Source organism: Sceloporus undulatus, chromosome 2, assembly GCF_019175285.1.
Source record: "Sceloporus undulatus isolate JIND9_A2432 ecotype Alabama chromosome 2, SceUnd_v1.1, whole genome shotgun sequence".
Classification (NCBI taxonomy): Eukaryota; Metazoa; Chordata; class Lepidosauria; order Squamata; family Phrynosomatidae; genus Sceloporus; species Sceloporus undulatus.
The window spans coordinates 209396068-209416231 of NC_056523.1; the positions used below are offsets into that span (position 1 = coordinate 209396068).

Sequence of the window (20164 nt, forward strand, 5' to 3'; positions counted from 1 at the left end):
AACCATGTATACCATCAATAAGAGCACCACTTAATATGTTCCCTTGTGGATTAATGGACTGGAGTTCCTGATTTACAAATCATGGTCTTCTAATATATGAAAAACATCCATCATCACAGATAGTAGAAGAACCACCTGGTGTGATGTCTGTGGAAGAGTGCTGCTCCATAAAGTTAGATGTTTCTTCACCTTGCCATGGAAGCTGAGTAAAATCATCCATGTTGCTAGTATTCAATTCTAGATGCTCAATAACCAAAATGTCTTCTGTCTGGGGTTGAAGTATCTCAATGACAACTATCTCCTTCCCTTTGTGATGGATCAGCTTGGTGCTAACTACCTCCTGTTGATCCAATGATGGCTGTTCCATACTATCTGTTTCTTGCTCCTGAAGTGGAACCTGAAGACTATCAAGCATTTGATTACTGGTAACAAGATGGGCAACATTCGAGATAGTTGGACCTGTACTGCTATGAGTACCACTGCTAAAACTATGACTTCTTAAGACCTCTTGCTCATCCATCAACCCATCTTCATCGTCATCATCAATATCATTTTGTGCAGCCTCAATACATTTGGGGATGGAGTTACGCAGTATTGGTGTATTCCCATCAGTCTGGTCAAGGCGACATTTATGTAATGAATATTGTCTGTTGTATGCTCCTAATTGTGTATCCGCTTGGAAAAATGCATGCGTATTGTCATCACTTCTTACCAGTTCTCCATCTGAAGATCCAAAAGGAAGAAAAAACTCATCCAGAGTCTGATCTGATACAGAACTGGCTGATCTCTGGATTTCATCATCCCATGTCTCTTCCTCATTACTTGTCACTGACTCCCCGTCTTCCCCCACATTTTCTTCTGAGTCTTCACTTTCTCCTTCCTCCCCTTCCTCCTCCTCCTCTTCTGAAGATGATGTTGTAATTGATGAATTAGACTGCAACCCATCATCATGTGCAGGAAAGGGTATGTCATAACTGGCTCGCCAGTCATAGGCCCTAATGTTGAAGGGGGAGCGGGCAAAATTGATGAATTCATGCAGGAAGTGATTGGTGAAGTGGAGCAAATGTGGGTGAATAATTTCAGCAAAGGCTGGGCTATCCAGATCATAAATTGTTATGTTATTCAAAATGATATGTTGGATGTTGTTGATCAAAGATGGATGTGTTCCATACAGCACTCGCAACTCACGTTTCAACCAGGGGACCAACCTGGTAAGGCGGACAGGATTCCTATGGAAAAAATCTGCTGATATATCCCTATAAAAACCTCCACTTTGGACATTTCTGACACGCACTCCAGATTGATAGAGGGCCCTTCTGAACTTAATCGTAACATGCTCTCTAATTTGCCCAAGGGATATCTCTCCTGGGTAAGATGGCCTCCTTATGCCAAGCTGTCTCATTAGCTCATCAAGTGATCTCATCCTTCTTTGAGACTGGGGAACTGAGTATCCTGCATACAAAATCCCATTATCTGTTAGAGATTCAGGTCTTTCAGCAGTTGTTGGTCTCTCCCCACAAATGTCACAGGATGCATTTTCAGAAGGAACAATGTATTCTTCAAACTCAGTATCAGATCTGATGGTGTGAAAAAAAGAGTGAAAATTCTGCTTACAGAGTGGGCACTCTGCTTTCCTGTCTGACCATTCTAGGATACAAGCAAAACAGAACCTATGGAAGCATGGGTTTAAGAAGGCCACGTTTCGTATTCTTTCCAAGCAAATGGGACACCTAGAATCTGAAGGTCCATCAGAAGCTATGGCAGTGTTCTCACTTGCTGTCCCAGGCAGGGATGAAAAACTATGGTCAGAAGAACTGAGCTCTTCATTCAATGATGCCATCATCTAAAAAATTAGGTTCAGAAAAGAAGACCAAAAAAAAAAAAGAAGAAGAAGAGAAGGAGCCTGGTCAATATAAACACTTATTTAAGTGCAGGTTTCTAAATCAAATTTGCTATAAAAGCCAATAGTGCAAAATGTGATACATTTTATGATGCACTTGCCAGAAACAACAACAATAAAACTAATCTAAAGTCCAACTATATTATTCTTGAAATAGCACCAGATCCTCACCATTAGAGCTGACCCAAGATTTCTTAGAAGAGTTGTTGTTGCTATCATTATCATCATCATTATTAACCATTTCACACCACTAGAAAGACATACTTTTGTAAATGAATTATTTTGGGTGTCCCCCATTATTTTTTTGGGTCGTTTCTATTTTTCTCCAAAATGCTCTGTAATTTAACTAGCTCCAGTCTCAAGCCATTGTGAAGAATGCAAAGTGGTATATAAAAGATATAGGGAAGCACAAAGGATTGCATGATAGAGCTCTCAGATCTTCAAGAAAGTCCCTTGTCACTGTCCCACTACTTTCCCAGGCTTATTTGGTGGGAACAAAGAAGAAGACATTCTTGGTGGCTGCTCCCAGACTTTGGAACTCCCTCTTTAAGCAGGATGGCTTCCTGCTTGCTCTCTTTCCACCATTCATGTTCTGTCGGGCTTCAATGTGATGGGGTTTTAATGGTGTGTGGTGCTGCTTTATTGATTATATATATATATATATATATATATATATATATATATAGTATTAGAATTTTTAAAATTGGTTTTAACTACAGATTGAGCAATTGATTTTACGTTACTGATTTTTTAATTGCATTATTAATTTGAACTATTTTTTAATAAGTTGTAAGCTACCTTGAGTCCTATTATTGGTGGGCAAGGAGGATATAAATGATTTAAATAAATTGTGGGGTGGTGGTGGTGGTAGTATTATGGTTTAGGTTTTAGCCATGTGGTGTTGGTATCTTCAGTTTATGAGTATATGTATTATAGTAGCAATTAGGATAGCCCTGAAATTTTTTACATTAAAAACAATTCAGTCTTGACAATCATTCAGCCAATCACACTGACTAAGTCCAGTTAACATTTTCCATTGCTGGGCAATTTCTGCCTGGCTGAAGAAAGGAGGAATCCAATGAATCCCTCAGGTTTGAGTTGTTTGTTCTGTCTGGCAAATATTGTCAATAATAGTAGTTCTCCTTGGGAATTTTTGTTTTGATTTGTCATATGTGAAAGAAGAAAAAACTGTTTGGTCCCCAAAAGATTTCATTGTTGGGCATTCTATCCACATATATTTCAGGGATCCACATTCGCTACATCTTCTCCAGCAGAGCATGGGGAAAATATATAAATATGTGAAATCTAGAGCGGACAGAGGTGCCACCTGTGTGTAACTTTCGACTCATTTTCTTTTGCCAAAGTAGTGGTAGATGTATCAGGAGAAGAAGTCAATTTTTTTCTTCCAAAATGTCTATATTTTAATCTCTATTCCATGTAATCTTAGAACTGCATGGTTTATCAATTTAGGTTCTAACAGCCAATTTTATAAAGTTAATACTTGCCGCCTTCCAGTACTAGCATTAGCGAGAGATGGAATATTTTTCATAAGTGGTTATAAAGGTCCTGTTGCCTGCTGCAGTGATATAAATTTTAATAAAGGCTGCATCCACACTGCAGAAATAATCCAATTTGACACCACTTTAACTGCCGTGGCTCAGTGCTATGGAATTGAGCTCTCTGACAGAGAAGGTTGAGTGTCTGACCAAACTGCACATCTCAGAATTTCATAGCATTGAGCCATGGCAGTTAAAGTGGGGTCAAATTGGGTTATTTATGCAGTACAGATGCAGCCTAAATGAAATAATTTGGCATTTTTGAAACCAAGTGGCTTTGAAAATTTCTAGTTTGTTGCATAATTGTTCCACTGATATTGGCTTTCCACCAACAAACAAATCTTTTAATCTTCACATTCCTCTATTTTTCCTTTGGACAAATTGAGCAAATTTATCAGAAAAGAAAATGTCTGGAAGTAAAAGGAAATCACCCTGTACTCTGGCTGCTGATCTCACTGAAACCAAGTTTTTAATGTACATATCAAAAATGGATTAGTAGTACTGTGTATCACTTTGGCTCCCCATGCTAAAAAGTTAATATATTGTACTGTTGACTAACACCATCAATTTCCACTCTTCTTTGATAAATTAAATAATATTTTTGATTTGGAATGAAAAAAAATAGATATCTAATTTTGGGACAGCTAATTCTCCCTTTTCAGTGTGTGAGTAAAAATATATATGCTAGGAAATGTCTTTTTAAAAATGGTAACGACATTTTTTCATAATTCTTTGCCAGAACTTAACTTTTGATTGTCCTGGATATACTGAAATTGTTTGGAAGAGTTATAGAAATCTAGCAAGTATATGTGACTTAATTGTTGCAATTTTACCTAATACTGATAAACTGAAAAACCGCAAGTCCTTTAAATTTTCTTTGGTCAATTTGAATAATAAATCAACATTTCTATACAGCAACTGATTTATATATTTTGTTAACATGATGCCCAAGTATTTAAAACTAGAAGCAGAAAATTAATAAAAATATGTTATTCCTTTATAATTATGTTCAAACACATTAACTTCAATTTTGCATAGGTTACCAGAATGCCATCCAAAGAGATCTATGATATTTTAAATCTATGGTAATGTCTCCATTAGATCTGAGAGAAGTGTTGATTTATCAAGATACCATCCCTTCAGTTGAAGCAGGAATAGGATTTAGGGCAGTGTCTAAGCCTGCATCCTCACTGCAAAAATAGCCCAGTTTGACGCCACTTTAATGGCCATGGCTCAATGCGATGGAATTCTGGGTTCCATAGTTTGTTGTGGCACCAGAGCTCTCTGACAGAAAAGGTTAATATGTCTCAGAAAATTACCATACCCAGAATTCCATAGCACTGAGCCATAGCCATTAAAGTGGTACCAAACTGGATTCTTTCTGCAGTGCGGATGCAGCCTAAGTGTGCTAGGAAGTATTCTCTTCCACCCCAATTTGTTTTCCTTTTAAAGGTAACCAAAATTCTCTTAGTATGCAACTTTTTACAACCTTATCTGGCAATAAATTGTTCACCCAACTGTGAGTCCAGAAACACAGGCACATTACACCAAGCTCCTCCATCTTACTTACAGATATTTGCTAATACTTTTCTTCCTTCTTGTTTAGTATCCTTTTTCACTCCACTCTGAGATCATTTCTGGCCTCCTTTTCTCCTCATGTCTCTTTCTTTCCCCTTAAGGATCCATGTCTCTTCTCATGCTTGGGATAAGCAACATTCTGACTGGTCATTGTGATGATCTCATAATCGCTGGCATCAAAATAACTAGCTCATAATGCTGCCATTACTGAGGGGGGGGGCTTTTCTATGGAGAGGTGAAGTAAAAGTGACATCTCAGAACCCCACAAAGAGGTTAAAAACAAATTGGAGAAACGAGTCGGCATATATGATTATTAATTAGATAAGATGCTTATCATGAGAAAGAATGGACCTCAAATTATAGCCAGCTTCTTGTTTGTGACATTCACGATTGCATACAACTATTTTTAACATGTGTTTTTTGAACAGAAGTCTGGTTTAATTGTGTTTTAAGTTTTGTATTAATAGTTTATTTTAACTGCACTGTATTTTTAACTGCTTGTAAGCCACCCTGAATCCCATGATAGGAGAATAGTGGAATAAATAAACAAACAAATCCATTTTGGGAAGATCATTGTAGAGGTTGGTATTCTCTTCCTCCTTCCACAATATCCAAGACCACAAACTTTTGAGATGATTCATCTAAGTGCAGCAGGAGGAGAATTTAGGATTTAGATTTCCCTCCTTTATAGAGCTTTATGATAGGTGACCAGCATCTTAGTATAACAAAATGTGAATTTAATCACTCTGCAAATAGTTCAACTGATATAAATCAAGGTGCTCCCAAAGTAAACAACATAAGAACTAGATAGTTTGATCTAATGGGATCATCTTTTCCAGGAAACAAGCTGAGTCAAACTCAAAAAGACAGAGGAAAATGCACAAGGCTAATTCAAAGTAATTTAGACTTTCAGCTGAGATTGGTTCCTGATCCCGACAGTGATATATAGCCTTTGCTACAGCTTATGGCCTCATCACACTTAAACTAATCCTTCTTTCTGTTCTCAGCTCCCATTAATTCCTTTGGGCTCCACTCATCAGTTTACATGGCTGGGCACAAAGGAGAAAAATGTACAGTGTATTTTTCAAACTCCTTCAAAATGCATAAACTGCTTCTTCAAAATGAGCATACAAGGTTAGCTAAAGCATTTTCCCCTTAGATTAATACATTGTCTTCAGCCATGCCAAGCTGAGACAACCAACAGCAGTGAAGTAAACATCTGATGGATGGCTTTCATTTCTTTGCTAAAAATGGCTAATTGCTGTTCATATCATATCAAGATATGATTTATTTCCTATTTTTCTTTGATGTAAATTATCTGTGTCTATTCAGTGTCATTGATTTGGGTACACAGCTGGATTATTTGGATTCCTTAATACACAGTTCACAGGCTGTGTACACTGACTATTTCATTCATCTCCATGGAAGACTTTTTGTTTCTCTTTTGTTGCTGAACAGCACCCCAATACTGTAAGTGATATAAATTGGAATAGTCTTCCATTATACTAGCATGTGTCTTGGTCAGTGTGGAAGCATATATTAGTACCTCCTTGCACAATTATGCATCTCAGAAAAAGTAACATCCATCAGCCTTCAAGACCCAGAGGGGTGCAGACAGCACAAGGTGACATCCTAAGGGATGGTGACACCTTTGCTGCTCAAACATCTCTGCCTTTTGACAGAAATGGGCTGTAGCCTGTGGCATTTATCTGTGTCCTTATAAAATGCTGAAGAAATGGTGAGAGTGGAGTTAGGCTTAGTGGGAAGAGAAAGGAGAGGACCCAGCTTTTAAAATTGAAATTTACATTTAAATTTTTTTAATTCTTTAAAAACGTCACATTTTACCAAATTTTCACTTCAACCATACAAAACTATGTATATGTAAATTCATTTAGCCAGTGCGTATGATATTGTAATTTAAAGGTATAATTTTAATTTTGCTAGTTGTTTATGTCACAAGTATTACCATTACTTTCAACAATATACAGAAATTATGATTAACGAGTAACATTAGTACAATTTTTTTTTTTACTAAGGATTCTATATGGTGTGGTATGGGAGGAGGTCAGTGGGGATGGGGTGACACCATGAGTTGCCACACCAGGTGACACCAAACCTAGTGATACCACTGCCTGGACCTTGAGCAGGTGTTCCAAGAGTTTGTCATCCATTCCTTTTTCTAGACTAGGTGATAGCTAACAGTCCCCCTCCCCACAGCCTGGCTGTGCTGGGTACCTTGATACTGTCAGACTGCATTGTTTAGCTGGCAACTGTAAAAACCCAGCAGAATTACTCTACTCTGGACCTGATATCCACTGTGTATTGTGTTCTTTGAAAGGGTAAGTGGAATTGAACTTCCAATAGAAGACAAAGGGTATAAGGACATTAGCAAAATCACACAGCCAGCACAGCAACATTTTACACTGTGGTTGTACTGTTGATTTAACAAAGGCATCCAATGGCATCTTCCAGTGGCATTATGACCTTCAGTTTTGCTTGGCCTCATACATATTGGCTGCCCATTTTGTTTTAGCTTTGGATAGGGGATTTGTCTGTTTGCTGGAGAAAAACAGTTGATAGAAATGCTATATTCATCACCTGGAAGGTGCACTAGGAATGTACTAGTCTGCATGCTGCTGCCTTTTTAAGGGAGCCACTCTAGGCTTCAGAATAGAAAGTCAAAAGGACAGCATCTATCCAGCTTGATTCTGTAGAAATGAAACAGCCTATACCATTCTTCCAGGTGAGGCCTGAATCTTTAGGTCTTGCCAATATGGCTCATACTTAGAAATGTAAATATTCTTTTACTTCATTCTTGTATGGGAGAAAAAGGAATGATGATATTAAACAACAGAACCATAAGGCCCCTGATAGGAAATACCAGAACAAAAGTAACAGGTATCAACATCTAACAGATAAATGAGTTTATCATTTATGGAGTCTCCTTCCTTAAAGGTCTTCAAACAGAGGCTGGATGGCCATCTGTTGGGGATGCTTTGATTGTGATTTCCTGCATGGCAGGGGGTTGGACTGGATAGCCCTTGTGGCCAACTCTATGATTCTATGATTCTGTGATGATTCTATCTATTGTATGTTCATACCTCTTACATTTGTTCTAGAATAAGGAGTAAGAGCTGGCATTATTTTGGTCAGTTAAGATGGTGTAAATTGCAGCTCACTTTTTCCACCGTTGCAGAGGTGGGAATATGTTACTGTAGAATGTGAAGATGATTGGTGATGCATCCAGCTATTTTTCTATAGTTGGAAATGCTGGCAAGGTCCCCTTTGGAGATCTCTGCAGATGCCTGTCACAGTAGTTTCAGCTACTGGAAAATAATTGGATGCATCCCTGTTCATTCCCCCACTCTCTGACAACATGGAAATTGCCATGCCATGCTATTTACAAGGTGGGTTTATGAAGGTTGGCATCAGGGATGTAGCTATGGAGGTATAGCAACACTATACATATACTTCTTCCAGTTCAGGATCTCAGCTAGTGATTCCCCCCCCCACCCTTCTCCACTGAACCAAGAGAAAATATTTGCAAGAAATAACTTTATGGAAATGATACAGTTAAATACCTGCTGAGTTTTAAAAAATTGAATGACTGAATGGTTTCATCGTTTTGATAAGTCCTCCCGTACATGATGTAGATATGCTTCACAGAGGGAAAAGGCAGTAATTTTGGCCAGAGAAAATAGCAAAGATTTTGACAAAACAATGCTTGTTGCTTCATTCTCATGCTGAAGACAGGAAATATTACCAGGAAATATTTCCTCACATCCCTAGACAAAGTGGAAATTTCTCTAACCTTTTTCTTTGCCTGTCTAGCCTTGTCCCTTCAAATAGCTTTGCTGGCATCAGCTGCAGACACCACTTTTCTGAAAATGGCTTCTGGAGTTTTATGGCTATAATTGTGTAGATATTTAAATTTGTTTCTGCTGCTAGTGCCCACAGCCAAGCACTCAGAGTCAATACAATTTTCATGCTTATTCCATGCTATTTCCTCCTTACACTGTCATCACCAGCCAAGGATAAGCAAAATCCTCCTTAAGTTGAAACAGTATCATCAGCTTGTAAGTGTATAAGACCTGCTGATGTATTAGCATTTATTTTTCCATCCAATTTTATTCTGTGCTTCCACTTTTCGGTTTATCACTTCTACTTCTTCCATCCCTTTTGGCAAAGACACACACACATACACAAAAATTGAAAAATTATTTGTGTAGTTGATATGTGATCTGAATTCCTGAATTCTATTTTTGGCGAGTTGGGAGATGGAATAGAATATAACCTCTAAACCTAGCTCTGGCTTTGAACCTGAGGAGCTGTCCCCTGCTTTCAGGGAGCCAAAGACTGTAATGTGCCTGTAATATTTACTTTGATTGGCAATTAAAATGCAAGAAGGGCCCAGCATTATGTTTATGGTCTGAGTTAGCATGGCAAGGGATTTAATCAGTGGTCCAAATGTCACTTCTTAGTAGAATACAACTCTAACTGTTGCTTCTTGTTATAAATTGAATAGAGGATTATTGTTGCTGTGGTTTCTATATGGGAATTTCCCCACTGATGTGGATATTTTTTAGATTTCACAGTGAAAACATAAAACACAAAACAAGAAATATTGAGGCATCCATCAAATTGTTTGTAGAGGGTCCCGCAAATAGCTACAGTAATTTTCTCACTGTTGTGAAATGGAAATATTTGGTCTGCTGAAGAGGCTCTCTAGATCAACCATCTGCTAAAAAGGAGTTTCAGAATATATCCTTCCAGAGTTATTGTGTTGGAGGACCGCCAAGCCTACCCACTTCATTTGTATACTGAACAAAAAGAAACTAAGGCCCAAGAACCTATTCAGTGCCAGCAGAGCATGAACCTTCTGCCAGGTATTTCCGCCAGGTTTCTCTCTTTGTTTCCAGGATCTGAGGCACCTGGGAATATCCCATAACTGGAGGGAGGACTCTGCAACACAATGCAATTGCAATTTTACATCCAGAAAAAAGGTCACCTACCTGGACCCCCAATGTACCTCCAAATACATCAGTTTCCTGGTTCTCCATGTTCCAGATACATTACATTTTGTGCTTCTTCTTCAGAGAAAAATGGGTATAGCATTTACCCACCTATTTCATCCACATCAGTCCATGGTCTGAATTCTATTACTAAAGTAAATCCTTTGAATTAATGGGATCTACATATACATTGATTCATCATTCAGCAGTTGATTCAGTGGCTCTATTCTAGTTGTGAGTAGCCAAGTTTCAAGCTGCTGCTGTTTCATAAGAGATAAGAGAAAAAATTAGTGAGTTTAAATATTCAGTACCCCCAGGTGTGGCACAGTTGACAGTTTTGGGTTAGAAGGTGTAACCTGGCAGGTCAAAGGATTAAAACAGATTAATGCATGCACAAGCAGACTTTATAAACTGGGTTTAAAAGAACTAAAGCAAGGATGTGTATCTGTTTTGTAAGTTTCTTAAGCAACAGGCATTTTCACTTTTGATATTGAGAACACTCTAAAACAGAGTAGGAGATTATATATATATATATATATATATATATATATATTAGCTTCATGTAGGAGAAAATCTAAATTTTAGATATGTTTGGTTTCTTGTACTCTTTAAAGGGGACAGGCTTCCCCCCCCCCTTGCCTCTTTCTCCTACCTTTCTCCTGATACTTTTGCAGGAGGGAAAGTCACTAGGATTTTAGGCTGCATCAATAGAAGTATAGTGTCTAGATCCAGGGAAGTAATAGTGCCACTCTATTCTGCTCTGTTCAGGCCCCACCTGGAATATTGTGTCCAGTTCTGGGCACCACAATTCAAAAAGGACATTGAGAAACTGGAACGTGTCCAAAGGAGAACGACTAAAATGGTGAAAGGTCTGGAAACCATGCCCTATGAGGAATGACTCAGGGAGCTGGGGATGTTTAGCCTGGAGAAGAGAAGGTTAAGAGGTGATATGATAGCCCTGTTTAAATATTTGAAGGGATGTCATATTGAGGAGGGAGCAAGCTTGTTTTCTGCTGCTCCAGAGACTAGGACCTGGAGCAATGGATGCAAGCTGCAGGAAAAGAGATTCCACCTGAACATTAGGAGGAACTTCCTGACAGTAAGGGCTGTTCGACAGTGGAACAAACTCCCTCAAAGTGTAGTGGAGTCTCCTTCCTTAGAGGTCTTCAGACAGAGGCTGGATGGCCATCTGTCAGTGATGCTTTGATTGTGATTTCCTGCATGGCAGGGGGGTTGGACTGGATGGCCCTTGTGGTCTCTTCCAACTCTATGATTCTATGATTCTATGATTCTAGGAATACTGAGAGTGAGATTTTTTTATATGTCAAGAATAAGTATGATAGCTTCAGTTAAAAATGACTAGTGCAATGAATGTAGAGGGTGCACTAGAGAAATCTTCTGAGTTTTAGGAAAATGTATCTGGAAGCTCCTGGGAGGATGCCTCATCAAAAATTAGGAAGGGCTGGTGGCTCCAATATCTCTGGTAGAGTGGATCTACATCTCCTTTGAGCATGAATGTTTAAGGGCCTATACAAGGTTCTGCACCTATTTGGGAGTAGATTTTAGTATCTTGGATACTTCCTTTAAAGTTGAAACTAACACTTGGAAGAGATTAATTGCAGTACTGGCATTGAAGCCACCACTTCCCTGGCTTAGAAACTCACCTTTATTAAAATCTGGCGAGGAGCTAGTGATGAATAAATCCTGCAGTCCAGAGGTGTCATTAGTGTTCTCAAATCTTCCTTCCTTTGGTAGTTAAACCACATCTATTCATCTCAAAATTTGCTTCTGGTTTTCCTTTTCAGACAACTCCAGGTGGAATGTTGATCTTGGATGACAGAATCCCAGGCTTGTATTACAAAGCTCCTTTGAATTCATTGGACAGTATGAATTATAGTGAATAAATCTATCCCACTGGACTAGGTCCAAGTCATTCAAATCCACCATTTGTCCACTCTTCAAATTTCAATTACTTGGGGCTTCCTCATTAAGTTCTTGATTAATATATTACTATGTAAATTAAAATCTCTAATTAACTTAAGATATTTTTATGACATTCTTGAGTTAAACAGATAAAGTTTTACTGCCCTCCCCATATACTTTCCATGTTTTACAGACATTTCAACAACAGCTGCCTGGAAGAAAACATTATGCAGCTTTAATATCCCACCTGCTCTCCAAAGGTGGCAAAAATTGTTATAAGAATTTTGCAGTTGACACATTGGGTATGGGAACATATTTCAATTTCTTCAAGCAGTCATCCAGTGAAAAACTCTAGTATGGTCTTCCTAGACTTCAAAATGCTAACCTGTAGATTTCATTATGGGAATGTAACTCTGCTTGATCAGATTAATAATGAGGTCATGAGAGTAGCATTTAGACTCCAATTTATACCTTACATCATAATAGAGTTCATTACTTCCTCATTGTTTAAATTTAGAAATTCTCAATATGTCACATTATTAAGAGAGAGGAAAAGAGAAACAAAGAGACAGAGAGCGATTGAGAGTCAGATGCCAGTGCTTAATTTCTTCATCAGTGCAGTCAATGATGCTGAATAACATCAAAGTTTCATATTTGATAACCCAAATCATTCAGATTAATGAGACCCCTCTGGATTACCAAAGTACATAGGCTGAGCCTCTCTGTCTACTTACTTGGAAGTAAATCTCATTCAGCTCAGCAGGAGTACCTTGAGAGCAGTTGTTGTTTGTTGTTGTGTGCCTTCAAGTCATTTCTAGTTTATGACAACCCTGAGGCTAACCTACAATTGGGTTTTCTTAGCATGTTTCTTCAGAATGGAGTTGCCATTGCCATCCTCTGAGGCTGAGAGAGTGCAGTGTGCCCAAGGTCTCCCAGTGGATTTACATGGTCGAGCTGGGATTTGAACTCTGGTCTCCACAATCATAGTCCAACACTCAAACCACTATACTGTACTGGCTCTTGAGCAGACATGTATGCAATTGTGCAGTTAACAGAAAAGGAGACAAGACCAGCACACATGTGTAGGAGTGATAGGATTATTTTTTTATAGTTTGCAGAAAAATTCATTTCTTAGAATTCATGCTGAGGTACAAAGTTTGTCTCCATTGAGTTCCGTTTCAGAATTTACTAACTGCTGAATAAGTTTTGGACCCAAATTGGACTCTAAAGTCTCATGCTCTCAAGAATTATAATCAAGACTGAGGGAGGGAAAGTTTACTTCAGGTTTGGTGACTATACACATGGGAACTGAAGGTGAGGTCCAGAATTCTGTTTCTTGTACTGGACAGTAAAGCTTGGACCCAGGGAAGACATTTTTAGTCTAATTATAAACAAACAAAAAAACCCTGCACATATTAAAAAAAAATACGTATCCCAGCCTTCTTTCCAGCTGTGGGCTGCTTGCTCTCCCTCTCTCTCATGCAACAGCAGAAAACATTTCTTCACACAACATGAAGTTAACTTTTAAACATTTCAAGAATTTGTGATAGCCAACAGGTTAGGTAGACAGTTTAAACGAACTCAAAAAGGTTGACTCAGTGGCCAGCAAACTTTATAATTATGACTCAGTTCTTCTCACTTAGGCTTGTTTGTGTTGGGACCACATCATCACTTGACTTAGAATCATGATGTTTTAGGAAGAAGTAGCAAAGATTCTTTCTGAGAGGTCCATTTTTGCAAATGTCCACAAGTTCAAATAAACAGAATGTTTTAAATGCAACAACAGAGAGGCTACGGCTACTAAGAGGCTTTCTGCACTGTCATTTGGGATGTCCGGAGGATGTCCCATTTTAAAAAAGGGGCGTCTCTTTTAGACGCCCCTGGCCTAGTACGGACTCCATCCGTACAAGATGGCGCCGGCCCTTCTACAGGGCCAGCGCCATCTTTGCGTATCGGACGCTGAGCGTCTGTACGCGTCGCGTCCTTTGTGACGTAGCGAGTGCGCCCCTGGCGCCTTGCTACGTCGCAAACGCGACTCGAAAAGAAGCTCCATTTTGGAGCTTCTTTTTCAGTCCGCAGGGGAGCCGCGCCGTGTGGAGGCTCCGGCTCCCCCACGGATTAGCCGGCGGCGGCGGCAGACCGCCGCAAAGCGGTGGTCTGTACCCCGCCTAAGAGCTTAACATAACAAATTAATAATGAACATCCTGAAAAGGCAAGTTCTTAGCTCCATTGATAATCAACATGGATACCTGAAAATTTTGTTATGCATTTACATTTCCTAGAACACTAAAATGGTGCATAGAAACTGAGGTACACAAGAAAACACTTTTAACCAAAAATCTAGGAATACAAAGGGATCATGTTGCACCTTTGAGACTAACTGAGCAAAACAACTTGTAACATAGCTTTTGTAGACTTGGCCTACTTCCTTGGATGCATGGAGTGAAATGGTGCCCAGGAAGGACCTTCATAGTCAGACAGTATAAATAGTCATACAAATACAAATCTTGTAGTTATGGTGATGAGGTGACCAAATGTAACTATGGTTATTGACATTCAAAGGCAGGAGGAAAGATGTTGTTGATGGCCAGGGTGGGTGGATGATCATATGAATGGTGGAAGTGTTGTATTGGTTGATTTCAACACCAGATCATTTGCAGCAAAGGGTGAGAAATAGGAGACCAGCCAATCCTTCCCCACACATGTGTATCAGCCTAGTAAAAGATGCGACAGAGTCTTCATCCAAAGTTTCATAAAATAGTTTTACTCATTGACCTTGTCCATAGCTCATACACAGGCAAAGCTTTATGGTAAAGATAAAAGAAATAGAAATTCTACATGCTACTGAAAAAAAGGCATTTAGAAGAAAAGTTTGTTAGCATCTTAAAAGAAACATGCTGACCACAGGGAGACAAAATGGAGACCAGAGACAAAATGGAGACCAGAGACAAAATGGAGACTGGAAACTAAGAAAGGTGTGTTCGAAGGAAACTGAGGGCATGTTGCAAAAAAACAGGAAGTTACTACAAACATGCACTTAAAGTCCTAGTGTGTCTCAACATGCGAGTGTTTCCATACCCAACAAGAGGGAGTTTTGGAAAGTGGTATGTACATGTTGGGAACCAGAAAGGAGATCTGATAAACTGGCAAAGAACATCCTCATGTTCAGTGTTATTCAATGTTAGAACATGTACAGTGTGCCAGGAAGCCATAGTCTCTGTTCAACATTATATGCTGAGATTACAGCTAACATGGCTATGTCTCTGAACTCTGCCCCCAAAAGATAGGAAGGCAGTCTTCCTTCTTGCTCTTATCCTTACGCCTTTGGAATCACTAAAGACAAGATTTCACCTGTCAATAAAATAATATTGAGTGAATGAATTTATTACGGCACATGGCCAGCACCAAAATAAAGCGAAAATACAAAACATATAACATCAGATGTCCTGCCGCAGCACAAATATATATACATTCTACCCCAATGGAGATGTATATCCTCTATATATCCAAGTAGGAGGGGAGAATGCCCACAGTCCCATCCTTCATAGCAGCACAAAATTCACACATTATTATAAGACATTGGAGTAGTCGAATATTATAAAACATTGGCACAGACCACAGTTGGATACCACATCCTCATTCCTCAAAACCTTTTCAAGATTTTTTTAACTGGCATAGTTATACTGTTGTCAATAAACAACTTTTTTCATATATATATAGTATATAAAATGCTATAAAGATAAAATATATAAAGACAATAATATGATGGCCAAACTCTAAATTATTAGAGAGTGTATCTAATGTACTCCTCAATATTATAAAATACTATCGAGGAAGGATGGGGGAAAAGAAAGCAGTCTCACAGGCTTTTTGTTTCTTATACCTTTCATTACAAACACAGGCTTTATTTATCTATTTGCAAATAGATCTTGTAGCACCTTTGAGACTAACTGAAAGATAGAGTAGCATAAACTTTCACAGACATGAACATACTTCCTCAGAACTCAAACCTATGAAAACTCACGCTACCAGCTTTTTTTCCTTCAGTTAAGTTTCAATACTGCTTTGAGATCCCTTTGCATACTAATTTTCCAGACTAACACAGCTATATCTTTGATTCATTTATCCATGTATACTCATAATGCATATTTTATTTGTAAATCCTTAAACACGCACATTAACTATCCCAGCTGTTGAATGCAAAGATGTGGCTGTTTTAGGGCCCAAACAGACAGGCCAAAATAAAGCTGCTTTGTGTCACTTTGGAGGTATGCAGTTTAAATGACACACACATCTTAAGAGGCCAGAAGCTGAGCCAAAGCTGCACGCCAGTCCTTCAGTCTGGCCTCTTAGGACACATGCATCATTTAAGCAGCATACCTCCAAAGTGACCTGAAGCAGCTTTATTTTGGCCTGTCTGTTCAGGCCCAAAGTTTGGATCAGTATGCAAAGGGATACTGTAGCACTTTTGAGAATAACTAAGAGAAAAAAGTTTATATCACACGCTCTCATAGACTGACAGCCTGTGCAGACTGGCCATTAAGGCCAGCCTGGGGACAGAATTGGGACATGGCGTCCACATGAGACATGCCCCAACTCCATTCATATGGCACGCAGTGTCATGGTGCTCTTCTGGTGATGCAGCACCAAAGGAGCACCGTAAAACCGTGTCATGGCAGCTATGGTGCCCTTTCCAGGGCACAAAAAGGAGCTGCTTTTTGTAGCTCCTTTCTGCGCTGCAGAAAGGTCAGATTGGGGCCGTGGTGTGCAGTTGCTGCTCCCCAGTCTGGCTCTGCACAGCTCCTATGTCTACTTCATGAGATGCATAGAATGAAGTGCCTGTGGACAGACATTTAAACCCATGAATGTACAGGTTGTGTGTGTGAACAGTAATAGAAATGCAAAGAGTTCTTCAAATATAGTATGTTGCTGCCTCTGAACCAGAAAGAAGATGTAATAAAATGGGCAAGAGAGCCCTCATGAGGCTGGATTATTAACTAGTGTTCCAATATGTGCAGTTTGGCAGGAAATTATTACCCCTGCTCAACCCATTTTCAGTTGACCAGAGTTTGTGATTATATACCCAGTTCTGTTATTTCCCTTTCCAGTCTCTCCTTGAAGTTGCTGTTGTTGTTCAGTGACTGCTGTTCTGAAGTCCAAGATAGAATATCCAGGAAGACTGGAGTGTTCTGCAACTGTTTTATATGTATTCCCATTCCTAATCTCTGATTTAAGTTCATTCATCTTCTGACAGAGATAGTGGCCTATATGGCCACTGTAGAATGCAGAATAGCATTGTTGACAGAGTATGGCATATATCACCTAAGAGGATAAGCAAGCAAAAGTACCTGTAATACTGTGACTGATGTGATTAGGTCCTATGATGACACTTCCTAAGAAATATGTGGGCATAGTTGACATCTGGGTTTGTGACAAAATCTTCTCCCCATCTCCCCATCCATGTTGTGTGACTTCCTATAGGTATGTAACTGAGACTGGGAGGTTGTCTGTAGACAAGTAAAGGCCAGCCACAAAGAGCCCTTGAGAAGGCAGCATTATTGTCCAGGAATAGGTTGTAGTTCCTTGATTATGTGTCTGAGTGGTCTCAGGAGTGATATGTGACCATTACTGGGGTTCTGCCACTTCTACCACTTCATGTCTTTGGTCTGCTCTGTTTCTTCATTTATCTACACCCCTAGTTTTTCTTCTGTATTTCACTATCCTCTTCCTGTTAGTCTCTCCTCCCCATTTCTGTGTTGCTTTCAAAACTCCATTATTTCCTCATGACTTCTTAGAATCATAGAACTGTAGAGCAAGAAGTAGCTCTGTAGGCCATTGTGTCCTGCATGTCTAAAGATCTTGAAAAACACAACAGACTTGACCACAAGGAACATAAGAAGTTAGTTGCCTCCATCAAGTAACACAATTAGTCCATTCACCTAGTGTCTCCATGGGCTGACCATATGTCCCCAGGCTTTCAGAGAATTAACATTTCAGATGTACTTGGAAACTTCAGGTATTGAACCCTTGGCAGTTTCTACTCCACCATCTTTCCAGAGTGAAAAGATTGTTCTTTAGTAATGCACATTGTTGTTGTATGCCTTCAATACGTTTCCAATATATGGCGACCCTAAGGTGAATCTCTCATAGGGGTTTCTTGGCTACACTTGTTCATAGGAAGTTTGCCGTTGCCTTTCCCTGAGGCTGAGAGCATGTGACTTGCCTAAGGTCACTCAGTGGGTTTCATGGCCAAGCTGGGAATTGAACTCTGGTCTCCAAAGTTGTAGTCCAACACTGCAACTACCAGGCCACACTGGTTATCATACACTAATGTACACATTCATAATTTTATATTGACAATACAAGTTAAAGAATTAGAAAGTCTCGCCTACAAGTTCAACAAAACAAGCTCTAACATCTCACTGTATACACCCCACAGAAACCTGACTTTTATTTTTCTAACATGGGATGTGAGCAGAAGCACTGACATGAAAAGCAATATTCTGGAGCCACTGAAGCCTAGTAGTTTTATTATCATGGGTTTGCAACCTGGCACAGAATGTCACATATACAATGAAATGAAAACACCAAATAAACTCCGATGCTCTCTATTCAAAATGTCAGGTAAAACAAACGTATTGCTGGGAACTGAACTAGAAAGAAAAAAGGTCTACTGCTTGCAAAGTCAACATTCCTTTACAAATGGCTTACATGAGACATAATCTCATTCCTGTGATCAAAGGTCCAATGACTTTTACTGATGGAAAATGTATCAACAGGTACTGTGGCCAAATACTGACTGATGTCTTTTTGGTCACCTGGAGGAACATAGGGCAGTGAAGAGGAGTAATTGCTATTATCATAACTTTTCTCAAGATGAACAGTATTACTGGTAGTTAGTACCAGCAAAGCAGTCTGATATTTGAGATGTAGTAGATATCGAAATCTGATATTTCACTAATCATTAATAGTATCCGAGGGTGGACATGTATCAACAGTGAGGATTTGACAGTATCTGACATCTTACTTGCAATAAATAGGATTTAATGAACTTAGTCTTTTTTATTATTTTAGCCGATTATAATTTAACAGGGATATTGCAAATCTCAACACGAACAGTGCAGTCTGAATCATTTTTCCTCTAAATTCCATTTAGTTCAGCGGGTCATCTGTTTACATATACCTACCAGATGATGAGCGTTTGGTATTGGCTGTAGTAACAAAAGCATATGCCATAATAAATCTGTTCTTAAGATGCCATACGGCTCTTTTCTGTTTTTATATCAGTATGAATTTTTGTGCTTTAAAATGCTGGAAACATTCAAAATTCTGTTCTAAACAGATGTCCTTTGGCCTCAGCATGAAGCCATGTTGTCTAATTAAGGAATTCCTTCCCATCTGATCCTTCCAACATGTTCTTTCTCAAAAGATCAAAATGTTTCTCCTACTGCTTTTATATAAATGCACTGATGAATGGAAAATAATGTTTTGGACAATGTTGTTGGGTACAGTTTCTTTAAAAAAATATATACATTTTTCACTCCTGGGTCAATGTTTTGGGAAATAAGAAGTCTAATTATTTCGGTTTGTGATTACTATTCTCAAGCTGGATTGGACTGGAGGGATGCTGAGAGTAAAGAGAGATCCTTTTTAGGACTGTCACCTGAAATTGTACATAAAGAGAAGGGGGCAGTAATATCAACCATGCCTTAAAAAACGAAGACAGCAAGCACTTGATAAAGTCTGACTGATACACATCAACACCTTCAGCACTGAAGGTTTCAAGCTGGTGGTAAACTGGCACACTGCAAACACAAAAATTAAATATTTTGGCCCTGAGAATGAAAGCTGTCTGTTGTTTTCAACAAGGATCTGTCTGGAGTGTTTTGCCAAGTGAAATAATAGCCTTGGCTTAGTGTACTTTGAACGGAGGTCATGAATAAACTCTGATGCTCAGCATTACCTGCTGCTTCAACTAGTACAGATTATGTGAAAGACAGGGAGTGGAGGGTGAGGAAGAGAAAGTGCAGTCTCAGCAAGATCATTACATTACTACCCAGTTGTTTTAATGTTATGCCTCAGGATGGTACAACTTCAGTAAGTCACAGTACTTAACAGTGCAGCAAAAGACACTTGGTTGCCAAACAGCTTTCTGCTTCACCACATGGCACAGATGAGAAATCCAAACAGCCATG

At 39.1% G+C, this 20164-nt stretch overlaps 1 protein-coding gene across 1 annotated transcript; it reads right to left on the minus strand.

Annotated features, from left to right (window-relative positions):
* LOC121923949 (E3 ubiquitin-protein ligase Topors-like) lies at window positions 1–5144 on the minus strand. Its single transcript, XM_042454911.1, has 2 exons — window positions 5027–5144; window positions 1–1843 (listed from the first exon to the last, which is right to left on the minus strand). Exon 2 carries the CDS (start codon window positions 1841–1843, stop codon window positions 80–82), a length of 1764 nt encoding a protein of 587 aa, XP_042310845.1. The 5' UTR covers window positions 5027–5144; the 3' UTR covers window positions 1–79.
* Between the last annotated feature and the right edge of the window lie 15020 nt (window positions 5145–20164).

Bases quoted from the DNA above. Each gene is read 5' to 3' on its own strand.
- LOC121923949 (XM_042454911.1), bottom strand. From the start codon at position 1,843: ATGATGGCATCATTGAATGAAGAGCTCAGTTCTTCTGACCATAGTTTT.